The sequence below is a fragment of the Macaca thibetana genome, chromosome 19 (genome assembly GCF_024542745.1).
Source record: "Macaca thibetana thibetana isolate TM-01 chromosome 19, ASM2454274v1, whole genome shotgun sequence".
Classification (NCBI taxonomy): domain Eukaryota; kingdom Metazoa; phylum Chordata; class Mammalia; order Primates; family Cercopithecidae; genus Macaca; species Macaca thibetana.
In genome coordinates, this window is record NC_065596.1 from 22,055,150 (window position 1) to 22,073,870 (window position 18,721).

Here is an 18,721-nt window from a genome sequence, read left to right on the forward strand (position 1 = left end):
CACAAGTGTCAGTGCAGAAAACGCCAAGGAGGCCGGGCGCGGTGGCTCACGCCTGTCATCCCAGCACTTTGGGAGGCAGAGGCAGTCGGATCATGAGGTCAGGAATTTGAGACCAGCCTGACCAACATGGTGAAACCCCGTCCCTACTAAAAATACAAAAATTAGCTGGGCATGGTGGCGGGCGCCTGTCATCCCTACTACTCGGGAGCCTGAGGCAGGAGAATTGCTTGAACCCAGGAGGCGGAGGTTGCAGCGAGCTGAGCTTGTGCCACTGCACTCCAGCCTGGGCAACAGAGCAAGACTCTGATGTCAAAAAAAAAAAAAAAAGAAAAAGAAAACCAAAAGGAATCGGTAAGAACTCCAGGAACTCATGTTGTAGCAAGGCTTCAGGAGATGAGGGGAAGAGAAAGTATCAATGACCTCCCTAGATGTTCATGGCACCAGGCGCCGGCCAAGACATGGGGCAACAGAAACTCCTGTTCACCGCTGGAGGTAACGCAGATGGTGTAGACTCACTGCGAGGCAGTCTGGCGGTTTTTCCAGACGATCCAGCAATCGTGCTGCCTGGTGTCTACCCACAGGAGTGGAGCTCCTGCACCCACACAGAAACCTGCACACGGACCTTTACTGCAGCTGTGCTCATAACTGCCGAACTGTGGAAGCAGCCCAGATGGCCTCAGCAGGCGAGTGGGTGAATTAACTGTGGCACATCCAGACTATGGACTACTATTCAGCAATAAAAAGAAATGGGCTGTCAAGCCTCAAAAAGACACGGAGGCAGCCAGGCACCCTCACGCCTGTAATCCCAGCACTTTAGCAGGTCAAGGAAGGAGGATGGCTTGAACACAGGAGTTTAAGCCAACCTGGCCAACACTGTGAAACCCCGTTGCTACAATTTGTGTGTGTGTGTGTGTGAGACAAAGTCTTGCTCTATCGCCCAGGCTTCGGTGCAGGGGTGCGATCTCGGCTCACTGTAGCCTCCGCCCCCTGGGTTCAAGTGATTCTCCTGCCTCAGCCCCTCAAGTAGCTGGGATTACAGGTGCGTACCACCATGCCCAGCCAGGTTTTGTATTTTTAGCAGAGACGGGGTTTCACCATGTTGGCCAGGCTGGTCTTGAACTCCTAAACTAAGGTGATCCGCCCGTCTCAGTCTCCCAACATGCTGGGATTACAGGCGTGAGCCACTGTGTCTTGCTCAAATTATTTTTTTAATTAGCCAGGTGTGGTGGTGCACGCCTGCAGTCCCAGCTACTCAGGAGGCTGAGGTGGGAGGATCACTTGAGCCCAGGAGTTCACGGCTGCAATGAGCTATGATTGCACCACCACACTCCAGCCTGGAGAACAGAGCAACACCCTGCCTCTAAAAAACAACAACAAAAGTTTCCAGCCAGCAGCTCCCTCCCTGAGGATGCAAAGAAGGACACTGCCTGACTCAGGTGTCCCTGCCACTGCAGCCCATGTCAGGCCTCGCAGGGGAAGATGGCCTGCCTGGACCATGCATCTGTGTCCCCACTCAGGTTCATCTGCTCAGACCACCACAGCCAGGACACCCAGGGCAGAACCAGCCGGCAAGGGATCAGGGCCCAGCACCCTGACTCTGGCCTTCACCTGTGCTGTGGGACAGCATGGAGAGGTCTGAGCTGGGGGCCAGGGATGCGTGCTAGGCAGGATGCACGCCCACTCGTGGCAATGACAGGAATGCCAAGGCCTCACAGCGATCTGAGGAAGGACCCGACTGACAGGCCCACAGAGGGCGCCTCGGCAGGGAGCTCCAGACAGAGGGGCGAGTACACAGCCCTGGCCACACCTCCACCCACCCTGCTGAGGAGACAGTGAGGGGCGGGCACCGCCTAGGAGGGGACTGGAACTGTACGCCACCTGTGTCCCTCATTGGTCCCTCTGAACTGTGAGAGTCGACTGACAACAGGACCTCTGAACACCTTGTTTCTGTTGCTTCTCAAACGTGCAGATTCCGCCCAGGAACCGTGTTGCCGCAGGCACCTGGGATCACGAGCTGGCCTTGCCATGTTCCATCCTGAGCTGCTCTGCTGGGCAGCTTAGCGACTCCTGCGCCATCGTCCTCCCAAGGTGGTGACCTGGCGACCGCCCTGCCCAGCACTCCTTCCGCCTTGTCAGGGAGGCCTCTCAGGACTCAAGTGGCTGCGGGCTCTGTACTACAGGGGCTCCAAGTCTAGAACAGGAAGCACCCACCTTCCTGCACCCCAGACCCCAAGCCACCCTCCAATCCACATCACAGGAGCAGCTGCGCCAGCACTGAGCCCACACCCCACGAGGGCGGGGAGGGGATGGAGTCCGCAGGTCTGAGACATTGCTGGGAGGCAGAGCCAATGGGCCCCAAGCGCCGTCAGACTCCACCACAGGTGAGTTCCTGGGCAGCTGGGACTGGGAGGAGGAGAGCACAGGTCAAGGAAGGACCCAGCTCTGCAGGCCTCTGTGTGGAAAGGACCAGGGTGGAGCCTGGTATCTAAGGACTTAGCACGGGGTGGGAAGGAGTCCAGGGAGGATGCAGGAGTGGCAGCTACTCCTGGAAGCTGTGGCCCAGTAATCACCCGACCTGGGTCAGGAAAACCGTCCTTCCTGCTCCCTAAAGAGCATCCCCTTCCCACGCCCACTCCCATCCCACCGCCACTCAGCCATCGAGGGGAGTGCACACCCCGCAGGGACAGCCACACGCAGCGCCATCCACACGCGGCGCCATCCACACGCGGCGCCATCCACAGGGCACACGGGAGGAGCACCTCAGACCGCATCACGACAGGGCGGGAGAGAACACTGCCCACCCCGAGGTTGCCGGCTTGTCATGAAGAACACGGCACTGAGGACCAGGAACCCGTCTAAACAAGGCTGTCCCCAGTGAGGGATGACACCCCAAGGACGCTGCAACCAGCCCAGAACCCAGCCTGTCCCACAGGCCTCCGCTCCGTGGAGCCCCGAGCCCGTTCCCTGAACCGCCTCTGTGCACCGCACGCTGCCGAGGGACAGAAGCCATGTCACAGAGGATGGGAGCGACAGTGCCAACAGAGGCACCTGCTGCGGGCTCAGAGGCCACGCCCAGGCAGCCCTATAAGAACCAGAGGGGACTCCAGGGGGCACGCCATGTGCCAAAAGCCATGTGCCAACATTGGCAAGAAAGGAGGGGCTAAGAGGAGGGTGGGAGCGGGGATGGGGCCGGCGATGGGAGCCAGGGCGGAGCGATGGCACTCACTGTGTATTCTGCATGCTTTTTTCCATACCATTTCATCCACTTCCTGAACTCGCGGTCCATGGTCTGGAAGGAAAGAAACCAAACGCCCATTACAAACTCTCAGGGCAGTGGGGCCTCAATGCGCCCGCCTGGGCAGGCCACCCAAAACACCCCACTTCTCAGAGGGCTGTGCCATGAGGTGGAGCTGAGCACTTCCCGCCTCACTTGTGGCACGTGCTGTGAAACAGGCTCAGAGACGCCCACGCAGCGCTTGGGCAGGCCTGGAGGGCCGGCCTGGGATGGGCCGTGAGGGCATGCGGGCACCCTATTCACAGGCACACCCTGCAGGCAGCTAAGACGTCTTGGGCCTGGAAAGAACGCCGCCCAGACTCGGAAGTCCCACAGCAGTGGGGTGGAGGCACCCAGGGCATCACTTTCTCTGATGGTCCCCTGCCTCCAACACACCCTGGCGCCCAGACCTGCTCACCTCCGCATACTTGGCCGGGATGTCCGCTTTCTCGACGCCATAGTGATGTTTGCAGTTGGTGGCAGCGGCGACCTGGAGCACAACCTGGCCCACACCTGTGATCAGAGAGATCCATCAGATACCACACAGCACTCAGATGCCACCCGGGAGGCCATGACAGCCTCGGAGACAGAGGCCACAAGGATGCAGCCATGAAGACCCACAGGGGAGGCCACAAGTCTCCACACATATCCGATGCTCCAAGGTCACTCAGGGTGAGACCAGGCCCCCACTAGAGCCCCCACGAGGGGATGGTCATCACAACGTGTCATCCATGGACATTACTTGGTGGTCCCCGAAACCCAGAATTCATTTTGAGTCTAAAGGCCCTATGTGGTGTTCACTGTTCAGACAGGGCTGCCCGAGACTTGGCAGGTCTGGAAAGGCTCCCGTTCACCTCAAATTATCCCTGCATCACCACCACACAGACACAGAGCAACCTGGCTGATGAAATCTCACGGCACCCCAGGAAGGCTCATGAGCGGGACTGGACTGAGACTCGATGTGGGGTGGGAGAGGCAGTGAGGAGCCCCTGCAGCCAGGACAGTCTCCCGGCCGCCGCGGTTTCACAGCGTCAGCGCACAACCCAGCAACCCCCGGCTCTAAGGGAGGAGGAGGGAACGGGGGCTGCAGATGTGCCAGCGTCAGGAGGGCGGAGGCAGCAGCACACACTGGGGGTGTCAAGCCGCCTCTCCTCCCCTGCTAGGCAGCTCTGCGCTCCAGGGAATGAACCACGGCACAACCACAGCAGGCACAGACCGCTACCACCACAGCAGCGGGAAGAGAAGCACACAGGGACAGGGGCCCAGAGCCGGGCCGGCAAGTGCTAGGCTGTCATCTAAAACATATACGCCTTTTTAATTTTTTGTTTTTGAGACAGGGTCTGATTCTGTCGCCCAAGCTGGACTGCAAGTGGTGAGATCCTGGCTCACTGCAGCCTCAATCTCTTGGGCTCAAGCAATCCTCCCACCTCAGCCTCCCAAAGCACTAAGATTACAGGCAGGAGCCACTGATCCCAGCCAGATATGCCTTTTTTTTTTTTTTTTTTTTTTTTTTGAGACGGAGTCTCACTCTGTCACCCATGCCGGAGTACAGTGATGTGATCTCAGCTCACCACAACCTCCGCCTCCAAAGTTCAAGCAATTCTCCTGCCTCAGTCTCCCGAGTAGCTGGGATTACAGGCGTGTGCCACCACACCCAGTTAATTTTTGTACTTTTAGTAGAGAAGAGGTTTCACCATGTTGGACAGGCTGGTCTCAAACTCCTGACCTTAGGAGCTCAGATCCGCCCGCCTTGGCCTCCCATAGTGCTGGGATTACAGGCGTGAGCCGCCACACCCAGCCAATATACATTCTTTTTAATGCATTTTTAAAATTTGGAAATAAATTTAAATAAGTAAATATAGATGGGGTCTTGCTACGCTGACCAGCCTGGTGTTGAACTCTTGGCCTCAAGCGATCCTCCCATCTCAGCCTTCCAAGCGCTAAGATGACAGGCGTGAGCCGCCACACTGGGTCTGTGCAAAGTCCTCTTGGTCCCTGCCCTCGGGGCCCCTCCCCCACGTCAAAGCCAGGACTGTGGAGTGAGGCAGATGTGGGGCTCGCATGCCTGCAGGCACAAGGTTCACATGTCCATCGAGGTCCAAGAAGCCCAGAGACAGTGTAGACACTGTGGAGAAGGGGCCTCCGCCATCTGACCCTTGTCGGCCGGTGGCCCCGTCAGCCCTGCCTGGATGGGGTGGTCCCATCAGGAACGAGTCAGGCTGATGAGGTTGCTCCTGAGCTGACTGCTCATCTATGCCTCGGCCAGGCCACACCGGGGCTCAAGACAGGGCCAGAAACCCACACCTGGGGCCTGGTCTCAAGGGGCCCCGACCGTGGTTGAGAGGAGACGACGCCTCACAAGCAGAGCCTGTCGCCTGTCAGACTCTGAGTGCAGGGGGAGGCCGAAAGAATGCCAGCATGTGGGAGGTGGTCTGTAGGGACTTGCCGAGGCCACCCTGAGCCCCAACCTGGGAGGGGCAGGGCATGGCCCAGACGCAGGAGTACTGAGGGAAGCCAGGGATGCAGGGAGGGCGAGAGGGCCTCCATGAGCCCAGGGACCTGGGGTTTTCCTCTGCATGGGAACTTTCCAGCTGCTGCAAAGGGAGCAGGTGTGCCCAGGGAAGGACCGCAGTGGGCTGCAGCATGGGTGGGGACTGGGCTGGGGCCCAGGCTAGCGAGTGGCAGCTTCTGGGAGTGAGCAACAGAGGGGCACAGGTCTAGCTCCCCCGCTGGTGGGAAGCAGGGGAAAAGCAGAGTCTCCGGGCACCAGGAAGGATGGGCCTGGTCTGGGAACCACTGGGTTCCTGCGATTTCTCCTCTCTGGGTAGAGCCCCGGGCTCTGGGGGAAGGTCAGGGCTGGGGAAAGGAACGGACCCACAACGAGACAGAGGGGCCGGGAAAAGGAAGCGCCGTCCACGCCAACATCGCGAGTCCCTGTTAAACTCTTCTCCAAGCAGGTGTGGGTCAGGCACAGAGCGTGTGGCCTGGAAGTGCACAGCAGCCGGGCGTGGCGGGCGACACTCACCGCTCCCCAAGTCCACAAACAGGTCGTCGTCGGTCATCTTGATCTCGTCGATCATCTGGGCCACCAGGTCGAAGGAGGTCTCCCCGTACACCTCAGGGGAGAAGGGCTCGTAGTTGTTGAGCTTCTCGGGGTCAGTCACTGAGTGGTTGTAGACCTGCTGCAGGATGTGGCGCAGGAGCCCAGTGGACGGCCGCGTGTTCAGCTTCATGGGCTGCGTGGTGCCCTTCCACTGCAGACAGAGGGTGGCCCGGCCATGTCACATAAACCGCACGGCTACAGGCTGCCCAGCCCCTCCACCCCTGAGACCTAGGCCTTTCCCAGCAGAAGCAGGGAGCCGGCTGCAGGGCCTCTCGTCCACCTGTGGGGTGGCCGCCAGGTTCCCAGGTCAGTTTCCAACCCAGCCCCATTTCCTACAATCAGCAAAGCAGCATCCCCAGGGACAGGCCCCATCTCAGAGGGGTCCCAGGAGGCTCCTCCTCCCACCACAGGCCTCTCTCCTCACTGGCAAGACCACCGAGACCACACAGGCCACCGAGACCACCATCCCTCCTCCGGGCCGAGGCAGCAGAGCGGGGCGCCGACACCAAGGGACCCCCATCAGGTGCCACGAGCCCCATGAAAGAGCCTTGAGCCCACCGCACCTCACCTGACTCGCCCACCTGGAACCCCGCCTTCCTCCCCGCCTTCCTCCCCACCCCACCTCACCTGACTCGACCACCTAGAACCCCGCCTTCCTCCCCACCGCACCTCACCTGACTCGCCCACCTGGAACCCCGCCTTCCTTCCCGCCCCACCTCACCTGACTCGCCCACCTGGAACCCCGCCTTCCTCCCCGCCGCACCTCACCTGACTCGCCCACCTAGAACCCCGCCTTCCTTCCCGCCGCACCTCACCTGACTCGCCCACCTGGAACCCCGCCTTCCTCCCCGCGGCACCTCACCTGACTCGCCCACCTGGAACCCCGCCTTCCTTCCCACCGCCTGCAGCAGGCTGAGGTGGTCCCCTCTCGCCCCGGCCAGCTCAGTTCTCAGGGGCCCACAGAGCTGCATGCACGTGGTGAGGGGGAAGCCGGGGCAGGGTGGCAGGCTCATGGGGCGGGACAGCCCAGCCCCACTCAGGACGGCTGAGTGAGCCCATGCCGCCCCCAGCAGGACTCCCTCCACAGCAAGACCTTCAAGAAAGAGCTTCCCTGCCCTCATGCCCCAGGGGCCCCCGGCGTCTTCTAGAACATGGGAAGCAGCACGCTCCCCTCCCTGCTACACCCCAGCTCGCTGTGTCCCCCGTCCTTTGTGAGGAAAGCCTCACGAGACACAGCAGGACCGGGGTGTCCAAGGGCGCAGCCCAGGCCAGCATCCAGCCTGATGAAGGCAGGCGGTGTGGGGGAGGTACGAGGGGAAGGCCGGCATTCACACAGCCTGGGGAGGACAGGGACCCTGCCTCTGCTGGGGCCCACGGTCACAAACCCAGGGTTGCAGAGGCATGTGCAGACACCACAACCCTCAGGGCCCTGCCTCAGCACACAAACCACGGATGGCTCTGCGTTGGCACATGGCCACAGCACGCAGTTGGCGTGGCCCACGAGGACATAGCCCAGCCTCAGCAGCCCCCACACCACTCACCCACAGACCACGGTCCCCCCCATCCTGCACATTCCAATCCCTGGGGGCTCTAAGGGGAGCCCTGTGCCACAAGGTGGTGACGTAAGGGGTCTGGAGGGGTCTGGGAGCCTGGCACTACTACTGACCGCCCGGGCAGGGGCAAGCCACCTACCAGCTGGTGGATGCTATCGATGGCGCGGTTGTACTTGTCGCAGAGCCTCTGCATGCTCTCGAAGCTGAAAAAGGCAAGGGAAGGCCCTGGTCACACGGGCCAGCGCGAGCCGCATGCATGGGAGGGGACAGCACACGGACAGGGCAGGCTCCACAGTGTGGTCTCTGGCTGGACAGCCACCAGCCAGCTGGCCAAGACCCCTCTGGCAGAAGCCTCAGGTTCCACCCTGATGGAGATTTCAGGTTTGACGCACAGGCGAGGAGGCCGGCCGAGAGTCTGGTGCAGGAAAGCACTGAGCCCTGAGGCAGTCTGGACCTGCCCAGGTTCCCCACACAAAGCTGAGGTCCAGGTGTGCTGGAGGCGTGAGAAGAGAAAGAGGGCTCGAGGGGGACTGAGGCCGGCCCAACAGCAGGGACCCCTGGGGCCGGCCTTAGAGGGTCTTCCTTGCCCTGGCTGGGGATAGCCACCATCGCCAGAGGCAGGCGAATGGCTGGGGTCCCAGGGATCACTGGGCCTCTGACGGGGCAGGTGCAGGAGGAGGGAGCACTGCAGAACAGAGGGTGCCCCACCCACGCCCACACTGCTCTGTGCACGTGTCCTTCAAAAGCTCCGACTCACTCACACGTCAGCAGTGTGTCACGTCAGACGTGGCACAGCAGGGTCCACCGTGAGACTCAGTCCCCTGGCAGCAGCTCTGCCCCGCTCAGCCCTAGCGACAGGGCAATGCTTCATTACCTAAATGCCTGCGCCCAACAGCATCCAGGGCAGGGCCAACAGGGCAGCAGGGGGCACCTGTGCTCCAGGGAGCGCCCACTGTCTGTGGGGCATGTGAGCCACAAGAAACACAGGCCACGCCCAGGCCCAGACTCAGAGGGGCTTCCGGGGTGGGGGCAGGCCTGCTGCAGGGTCTGCCTGGCCTAGTCTGTCCAGTCTCGACCTGGGATAACTTGCTCATCTTCCAAACCACTGGCAAAATGTGGACGACAGCGTCTGTCCCACCACCTCAGAAGGTGTCCAGAGCAGACCAAGAGACAGGAGGAGGAGGGGTAACCTGTCCCGTGAACACTGTCACACACAGTGGCTCTCACCGGGGACCCCGGGAACATGGCGAGGCAAGCAACAGATGGAGACAGGGACCCTGCTCGGCACCTGCAGTGTCCAGGACAGTCCCTGCCAGAGAACGATCCAGTCCCCGGCACCGAAGAGACCTGCACCTGTGCAGGGCGGGGGGGCGCGGCTGGGACTTTCCTCCGCCTCCTTCCTCCGCTGCCTCCACATGCACGCAGGCAGCTTCCTCCCAAGGGCAACCCCAAGAGCCTGGCAGATGCTCCGAGACGTGGCTGCGCAATCAGACCCCTGCTCCCGCCCCAGCCCCAGTCCCATGCTCTTCCTGCCTCGCCCTGGCAGCCCTGAATTCACCTGGGCAGTGTGTGCCCGAGGTTCACACTTTCCCTTCCTCATAGGAAAACCTGCGCTCCAAAGGCCAGGTTCATGCTTTTCTTAAGCAGCAGCTGCAGGGAATAAAGCAAGAGAACTTAAGAGCAGCAAACACCAAGAACAAAAGCCGGCTGACAGCCCCGGGAGCACGGCCACACAGAACCTGGATCATCCAGAGGACAAAGGACACAGGGGCAGAGGTAGCCCAGGGAGTGTGAAGGGCCAGCAGGCACCGTGTGGGCCTCGGTCCATGAGCAGCATCTGGCCAGGGTCGGATGACCCAACAGAGCCAGCCTGCTGCCTCCCGCCTTCCCCGCAGCTCCGGGGAGCAGTGCTGGCCCCTCCTGTGTTTTCACTTCTACTCACCGCCTTCAACCCTGACAACCAGACCCTCCCAAAATCATCTCTGCATACTCCCGGGAAGAGACCCTTCCCTGGCAGGATGTGCAAATGCAGGTGCTCAGAGGAGCTGCGCTGTCCTTGGCCTGAAGCCCTAATGGCTCGGTCCCTCAGGTGGTCCTCCCAGCTCCAACAATTACCCCCTGCCCAGCCTGTCCCTGACGTCCTTCCAGCCTTGGCTAAGCCCATCCCACACGAAGGGGAAGGACGCCACACACCCAGGTGCAGGGGCGCCGTGAGCACAGCGTCTGACACACTCGCTGCTCAGAGCCAAGGCAGACGCTGGCCACACACAAGTGAGGCGCCATAAGCGCCCCAGGTTAATACGAAAGGGCTCAGCCCAACAACACCCACCCACCCGAGGGGCCTCCGGTTCCTAATAAAGCTCCTGATGGCTGGGAACTTCTTTTTTTTTTTTTTTTTTTTGAGACGGAGTCTCGCTGTGTCGCCCAGGCTGGAGTGCAGTGGCGTGATCTCGGCTCACTGCAAGCTCCACCTCCCGGGTTCACGCCATTCTCCCGCCTCAGCCTCCCAAGTAGCTGAGACTACAGGCGCCCGCCACCACGCCCGGCTAGTTTTTTGTATTTTTAGTAGAGACGGGGTTTCACCATGTTAGCCAGGATAGTCTCGATCTCCTGACGTCGTGATCCACCCGCCTCGGCCTCCCAAAGTGCTGGGATTACAGGCTTGAGCCACCGCGCCCGGCCAATGGCTGGGAACTTCTAGGTGACGGGAGCATCTTTTGTTGTAAGGTCCCGGGTAGGGTAAAGCCCAAGCTGCAGTAAGAAGCTTAGAGAGAGATGGAGGCAATCATCAAGCAAGTCTCCAAGAAGCCTCCGTGAAAACCCAAAAGCACAGGGTGCAAAGAGCTTTGGGGTGAGTGCACCCCAACTCCACAGAGACACAGCTCTGTGCAGGGCCCTGCAGGGCCCTCCCTGTGGACCCTGCCATGCGGCTGTTTATCTGCACGCTGCATCACACCCTTTATACTAAACCAGGGAAGGGCCCAGCACACCATCACGCCTGATGAGGGGTGGCGAGAGGCCCAGACTTGCGGGGCAGGTGGCGTGAAATCCACGGCAGCGGGTCGGCACGGAGGACCCTGCCAGCAACGCGCTTGTCTGCTTGTGGGGTACCAGGGTGCCGACCAGGGAATGGGCAGGGCTTGAGGGAGGGGCACAGGATCTCGAGGCTTACTGAGGCTGAGACCGCTGACCACAGACAAAGGAGTCCCTCCCACATGCCAGCGAGGCCGGAGAGCCAGGTAAAGTGCAGCCATGTGCTCAGCCCGGGAGGGTGCCAGGGCCCTCTAGGCTTGACTCTCTGTGGAGAGGGGCTCACCTAAGCTCACGACAGCATAGCCCTTGACGGAGGACTACTCTGTCGATTTCAGACTCCCAAGAGCTGAAACAGGCGTGAGCCTGGAATGTCTTCCTTCTCAAAGAAAAACAAAACACTTCCACGCATTCCAGAGACAGCCCTGCCCCTCTCCACCCACAAGACCCTCCTCCAAGACCCAGAAGCTGCCAGGGCAAAACTGCTAACAGCCACAGGGCTGGAGACAGAGGGACTAACGAAACCCAACTGAGGTCGAAGCAGAGCTGCCAAGGAGCCTGAGGTCGCCCAGGCCCCCCCAGCAGCCTCAGGCAGGAACTCGGACTTCTGGCCGTCAGCCGCCCGCTATAAAAAGAGCCATCACTAGCGCAGGCTGACTCCACACATGCCAATCCCACTTTCCACAACCGGAGTTTCCAATTCTGTCCAGCCTCTGACAGCCTTTGCCAAGAGTTGATAAACATTTCCTACCAAAATAACTTTATGGTGGCCACGGCCAACTCTAAAAGGAAATTTCAGATCAGCTTGCACCATCTAAGAAGAGCTAATTATAGGATGCGTCCTCCTGTCCTCCCCAAGAGCCACGTCTGTCCTCAGAGCAGAGTGGCCGGGCAGGACTCTGCTTACCTTTTGGTGTCATAGTCAATTAAAACGTAATTCTCCATAGCGAGCTTGAGATCCGGGATTTCTTCACAGACCCATCTGAAACACAGCAGCAGAAACGATCAGGAGGGGTTTGGTTTTTTTGGTTTTGTTTTGTCTTTTGTCTTTTTGTTTGTTTGTTTTTGAGACAGAGTCTCCCTCTGCCTCCCAGGCTGGAGTGCACTGTCGTGATTTTGGTTCACTGCGACCTCCACCTCCCGGGTTCAAGCGATTCTCCTGCCTCAGCCTCCCGAGTAGCTAGGATTACAGGCACCTGCCACCACGCCCGGCTAATTTTTGTATTTTTAGTAGAGACGGGGTTAGGCCATGCTGGCCAGGCTGGTCTCGAACTCCTGATCTGAAGCGATCCGCCCACCTCAGCCTCCCACAGAGCTGGGATTACAGGTGTGAAAATCTTGAGCATTACCAGCATGTTCTTAAACACTGCATCCTCTCCAACAGAAAACAAACAGCCCTACCACTCCACTCAGAGTGGAGAGAGAAGGGAGGCGTGACTTCAAAACTAAGGCTACGATGTGTACATGAAGCTGTTACTGAAGTACACTGATTTTACATGGCTTCCAGGCCACACGCCGGTGGCTCCGGGGAGCTAAGTGAACGCACCTGCTACAGGGCTGGTCTAGGGACCCACTGGCCACATCAGAGCTCAAAAAGCAACCGATGACTAGAAACTAAAGTCAACTGGTGCCAGGCGCGGTAGCTCACACCTATAATCCCAGCACTTTGGGAGGCCGAGGTGGGCAGATCACGAGGTCAGGAGTTCGAGACCAGCCTGACCAACATGAATAAACCCCATCTCTACTAAACATACAAAATTAGCCAGGCATGGTGTTGCAGGCCTGTAATCCCAGCTACTCAGGAGGCTGAAGCAAGAGAATCGCTTGAACCTGGGAGGCGGAGGTTGCAGGGAGGCGGAGGTTGCAGTGAGCCGAGATTGCGCCACTGCACTCCAGCCTGGGCACCAAGAGCGAAAACTCCATCTCAAAAATAAACAAATAAATAAAATAAAGCCAACAGGAATTTGAAGAATTAACTAATCCCAAAATACAGCAGAGCTTCATCAACAAACACTGCCAAGAAAAATGAGGCGGAGGGGGCCATAGATGAAGAGACGGAAACAAATCAGCCCATTAAAACTCTTTCACTTCACTTGGATCCTGATACCATATTGAAAAGGATCATGAAGGCCGGGCGCAGTGGCTCTCGCCTGTCATCCCAGCACTGTGGGAGGCTGAGGCGGGTGGATCACCTGTGGTCAGGAGTTCAAGAGCAGCCTGGCCAACATGGTGAAACCCCACCTGTACTAAAAATACAAAATTAGCCAGGTGTGGTGGCACATGCCTGTAGTCCCAGCTACTTGGGAGGCTGAGGCAGGAGAACTGCTTGAACCCAGGACGCGGAGGTTGCAGTGAGCCGAGATCATGCCCTTGCACTCCAGCCTGGGCAACAGAGCGAGACTCCGTCTCAAAAAAAAAAAAAAAAAAAAAAAAAAGGACCCAATCATGAAAGGGGCATCATCCCTGCAGAACTTACAGACAGTAAGAGGAGAATCAGGGATACTAAGAAAATGGAGCCAAGTGCAGTGGCTCATGCCTGTAGTCCCTAGTACTCGGGAGGCTGGGGCAGGAGAATCGCTTCAACCCGGGAGGTTGAGGCTGCAGTGAGCCAAGATCCCGCCACTTCACTCCAGCCTGGGTGACAGAGCAAGACTGTCTCCACAATAAAAACAAAAGAAAATGGTATAAATCCAACAGCCTCAATGAAATAAACATCCCCCGAGGGACACGATTGACCGAAACTGACACAGAAGAAACAACAGCTCCGCAGCTCTACACCTGTCAGTTTGCTTCCTAGAGACGGCTCCAGGCCCCGATGGCTTCACTGGTGAATTCCATCAAACACTGACAAGACACAACACTAAACTTACAGAAACTTTTTCAGTTTTTATGCAGCCAGCATCATCCTGACACCAAAACCATAGAGACACAAAGGGCTGGAAAGAAAGGACAAGAAAGGAAACAGCAGACCAACATCCCCTACCAACACATCCCACAATCCCTTAAAAACGTGAGGGAACTGCGCAGTGACACCTCACAACCACGCGCAGCACCTCCCAGGGAGGAAAAGCTGCTTCACTCTAAAATTAGTGACTGCAATTCACCGAAGGAACCAGGACAGAGGTCTGAGCAGCCCCACGTGGGCAGGTGGGAAAGCACACAGGATGGCATTCGGTGCCATCAGGACAGTACCCCACAAGAGGCCAGAAATGGAAGAACACGCCTTCCACTTAAAAACTGCACGGGATCAGTCACCGAGCCACTGTGACAGCCAAAGGCCCACTTTCCCCAGCCGCCTGGCCTGCGGCTCTGCAGGAGGGAACGGGGAGGGATGGGGGTTCGGCCTCTGCTCCCCACTCCTCTCAACCTGCTAAGTCCAGCTGGCAGCTTTCCAGAACTCCGAGAGCAGCTTCACTGCCCCCCACCCCACACCAAGTCCCCACCCGGCCACAGACTCCAACCAGCTGGCCAGGACCCGACCTCAGGTTCACGTGCCCCCAAGACCCTCCCACACTGAGAGACACAGCATCCTGTCAGAAGGGCTGCAGGGCCGGGCGCGGTGGCTCAAGCCTGTAATCCCAGCACTTTGGGAGGCCGAGACGGGCGGATCACGAGGTCAGGAGATCGAGACCATCCTGGCTAACACGGTGAAACCCCGTCTCTACTAAAAAATACAAAAAACTAGCCGGGCGCGGTGGCAGGCGCCTGTAGTCCCAACTACTCGGGAGGCTGAGGCAGGAGAATGGCGTGAACCCGGGAGGCGGAGCTTGCAGTGAGCTGAGATCCGGCCACTGCACTCCAGCCTGGGCGGTAGAGCGATCCGTCTCAAAAAAAAAAAAAAAAAAAAAAAGAAAGGCTGCAGTACCTGCCCTCTGTGATTACTGGTGCCTCTCGTCACCCCTCCCCAGCCTGGTCAACACCTACACACCCGGATGACACCGGCAGGGGACCCCACGACACAGATCACGAAAAGCCCCAGGCACTGAGCAAGACCCCCGAGATCGACGTGAGCAAAGCCGTCTGCAGTTACTTCTCATCATATCGTCCAGGAGGTCCTGGCCAGAGCAACTTGGCAAGAAAAACAAGCAGCAAGCACCCTGAAAGGAGCAGCCGTATGGCGTTCACTCAGTCCCGTTGTTCTGCGCCACAGACGGCGCCAGAGCTCAGCACGGTATGGCGTTCACTGAGTCCCGTGGTTCTGCGCCACAGAGCACGCTAAGGGATACGCGTGGACGCTGCCCGAGCTCAGCACAGGCAAGGCCGGCAGGCAAAAGGGAGCAGTCTTTACACATACTGGCAGCAAAGGACTGTCAAAATGCCACATAAAAAAGCACCAAAGGCCGGCGCCGTGGCTCACACCTGTAATCCCAGTGCTTTGGGAGGCTGAGACGGGCGGATCACGAGGTCAGGAGTTCGAGACCAGCCTGATCAACATGGTGAAACCCCCGTCTCTACTAAAAATACAAAAATTTGCCAGGCGTGGTGGTGGGCACCTGTAATCCCAGCTACTCGGAAGGCTGAGGAAGAAGAATTGCTTGAACCTGGAAGATGGAGGTTGCAGTGAGCCGAGATTATGCCACTGTACTCCAGCCTGGGTGAGAAAGCGAGACTCCGCCTCGAAAAAAAAAAAAAGCACTGAAACAGGAATGCCTGGGAGTGACATTGTTTAAACGCCCCTTTCCCCGAACTGAACTGCAGGCTCAAACCAATTTCTAGAAAAAGCCCAGTTGGCTTTTCTGGAGAAATGGAGAGGCTGATTCTCAAGTGGACATCCAAACGAGGAGAGCCTGGGACAGCCGAACCATCTTTAAACAGCCCTCCCCGCACTTCGGGAGGCCGAGGGGGCTGGATCACTTGAGGCCAGGAGTTTGAGATCAGCCTGGCCAACATGGCAAAATCCCATCTCTACTAAAAATACAAAAATCAGCTGGGCATGGTTGCAAGCACCTGTAATCCCTGCTACTTGGGAGGCTGAGGCAGGAGAATTGCTTGCACCCAGGAGGTGGAAGTTGCAGTGAGCTGAGATGGCGCCACTGCACCCCAGCCTGAGTAGCAGAGCGAGACTCTGACCCAAAAAAACAGTAACACTGTGGGAGGACACGCTTGGGACACTGGCCGTATGGGGACTGAATGGTGTTTGCTGTGTAAGAACGTCATCAGTGTTTCTGGGGTAAGTGAGACAGAAAAGGTCTGTGCAGCGTCACATCGTGAGAACCCTGGTCATGTGCTGGGGACACATAGCAGAAAGCAGCCTCTCCAGGGGGTTTGAGTTTCGAGGCCTCTGCCTACACCACGGATGCCCAGGTGTTGGTGCGCACCCCTGTGCCTGGACCCCTGTTCCCTACAACACTTAAGCTCCAGATGCACTCCCCAGAAAACACACAAGGTTCAAACAAGACAGTCAGCTCTGAGCCCTGCAGAAGGAGAGCATGCAGCCAGACAGGCACCCTCACCGTCACCGCCTGAGATCCGGGGGCCCGGGGTCTCCTCGGCGAGGCACCCTCACTGTCACCGCCTGAGATCCGGGGGCCCGGGGTCTCCTCCGACCCCAGAAGCCTGTGCAGGCCACTTCCCATGGGGAGCAGATGCAACTCACCTGCTGCCTGAGCACCTCGAGATCCACCAGCAAGAGCCTGGTCAGAGCGGGGCTTCCACACCTGCCGCACCAAGACCCTAACCCAGAGAGGCTGGTCTGGGCGTCACTGGCAGAACCTGCACAGACAACACTGGCCCGGGGAAGCCACAGCACTGGAGCATTTTTCTTGTTTGGGTTTTGTTTTTTGAGACAGGGTCTCACTCTGTTGCCTGGCTGGTGGGCGGTGGCACAATCACAGTGCCACTGGTCTCAAGTGATCCTCCTGGGCTCAAGTGATCCTCCCACCTCGGCCCCTCAAGCAGCTGGGACCACAGGCGTGCACCACCATGCCCAGCTAATTTTTTACTTTCTTGTAGACACAGGGTCTCATTATGTTGCCCGGCCAATCTCCAGCTCCTAGATTCAAGTGATCAACCCTCCCAGCCTCCCAAAGTGCTGGGAGTCCAGGCATGAGCCACCATGCCCAGCTGAGCATTCTTATTTATTTATTTATTTGCAATGGAGTCTCACTCTTATCGCCCAGGCTGGAGTGCAGTGGCACCATCTTGGGTCACTGCAACCTCCACCTCCTGGGTTCAAGCTATTCTCCTGCCTCAGCCAACTAGCTGAGACTACAGGCACCCGCCACCACATCCGGCTAATTTTTATATTTTTTTAGTAAAGACAGGGTTTCGTCAAGTTGCCCAGGCTGGTCTCGAACTCCTGGCTTCAAGTGATCATCCTGCCTCAGCCTTCCAAAGTGCTGGGATTACAGACGTGAGCCAGTGCGCACGGCCTGAGCGTCCTTAAAAAGACTGCACGGCCCTATGTGAGGAGCACCCACAGAGGTCCATGCCAGCACAGTCTTGGCCCCTGGCTGCAATAAGAGAAACCCAGGCAGAGAGAGGCGGCTGGCTGCCAGGAGCATGCTGCAGCTGGGCTGGGGCTGGGGCTGGGCGGGGGCTGGGCTGGGGCCCAGCTGCCTGATCCACAGCCCTCCCTCCAACCATAACACCAGGATTCTTTTACAAAGAACAAAGGGGCCCCTACTCCACTGCCTGGTCCACAAATCATGACATTAAAAAAAAGCAGATCCCACATTCTAAGCACAGGCCCTGGGTCAGGCCCACCCTGGCCGACCTACACAAACGATTTCACTGAATCCTCAAACACCCTGGCAAGGGAGGGGCTGCCGGGCCCCAATAGTGAACCACAGGCCTCAGGAGCCAGGGCCTGGCACAGAGCCACCGGCCAAGAGCAGCTCGGCATGGCCCTTGTGGCAGCTGCAGGCCTGGGCAGATGCTGGGCGTGTGCACAGGCGGTGTCCTCACACCCAGCATGCCAAGGAACAGCCCAGCAAGACGCCAGGGCCACATGGACACATGTGGCCTCCCTGCAGGTGCCACACAGTGAGGGTTCTGACCCTGAGCACCTGAGACAGGCAGAATGCCAGCCACCATGGGCAGCTTCCTAGTGGGCAGCAGAGAGGCACACGGAGGGCCTCCCCGCACTGTTGCTGCAGACCCTGGAGACCAGGCTGGAGCTCACGAGGATGGGATGGCCTCCTCCTCCTGCCCATCCAAGTCATCCCCGGAACGCTCCTCTCTGCACCCATGGGGCAGACACAGGAGGCCGTCAAAGGCACGTGAGGGTGAAGGTCAGCCCAAAACCCACAGTGGGGAGACTGACAAGGAGACAGAGGAAGGCAGTGCAACGCCCCTGGAGGACCACTGGACACCCCACCAGCTCAGGACTTCTGCACCCACTGGCCAGGAACGGAGCTGGAGGAAGCCGCTCTAGCTGTCCCTGGGTCACCCCGATCCGCTTCGCAACACCTACAGGAATCCACCCCAGCGGCAGCCATCCCCACCACAGAGTCCGCAGGGCACGGGCGTCCACGGACGCGGCCCCAGGCTCTGAAGACAACGCGCTGCAGGCCGTGTACTCACCGGATGGTCTCGATGATTTCATGAGCAGCATCGTGATGTTTGTCCTGAGAGAGAGAGAGAGGTTTGAGACGCAGAGCCACCCTCCACCCCTTGAGCCCGTCGCTCTCTTCCCGGACAAGTGATGCCATCAACTTCCCACCTCTTCATTTCCCAACTGGTGCAACTCCCAAGCCCACCACCAGGGGAGACCACCAGAGACATTCCCAGACCCTGGACCACGAAGGGACACAGACCTTG

General features: G+C 58.7%; 3 protein-coding genes across 6 annotated transcripts in view; all 3 read right to left on the bottom strand.

The window, feature by feature from the left end:
- The window catches only part of OAZ1 (ornithine decarboxylase antizyme 1), a 129,747-nt gene that overhangs the window by 75,630 nt on the left and 35,396 nt on the right, over positions 1 to 18,721 (bottom strand).
- The window catches only part of SF3A2 (splicing factor 3a subunit 2), a 138,389-nt gene that overhangs the window by 52,003 nt on the left and 67,665 nt on the right, over positions 1 to 18,721 (bottom strand). The gene's annotated exons all lie outside the window — the stretch shown is intronic.
- DOT1L (DOT1 like histone lysine methyltransferase) overlaps positions 1 to 18,721 on the bottom strand; it is a 69,441-nt gene that overhangs the window by 31,971 nt on the left and 18,749 nt on the right. For all 4 annotated transcript variants that reach the window (XM_050769997.1, XM_050769993.1, XM_050769995.1 and 1 more), the window contains exons 2-7: positions 18,485 to 18,528; positions 11,868 to 11,942; positions 8,070 to 8,133; positions 6,300 to 6,528; positions 3,693 to 3,787; positions 3,227 to 3,289 (exon numbers count right to left, since the gene is read on the bottom strand). In XM_050769997.1, coding sequence (XP_050625954.1) covers positions 3,227 to 3,289; positions 3,693 to 3,787; positions 6,300 to 6,528; positions 8,070 to 8,133; positions 11,868 to 11,942; positions 18,485 to 18,528 — 570 coding nt within the window. The remainder of the gene's footprint in view (positions 1 to 3,226; positions 3,290 to 3,692; positions 3,788 to 6,299; positions 6,529 to 8,069; positions 8,134 to 11,867; positions 11,943 to 18,484; positions 18,529 to 18,721) is intronic.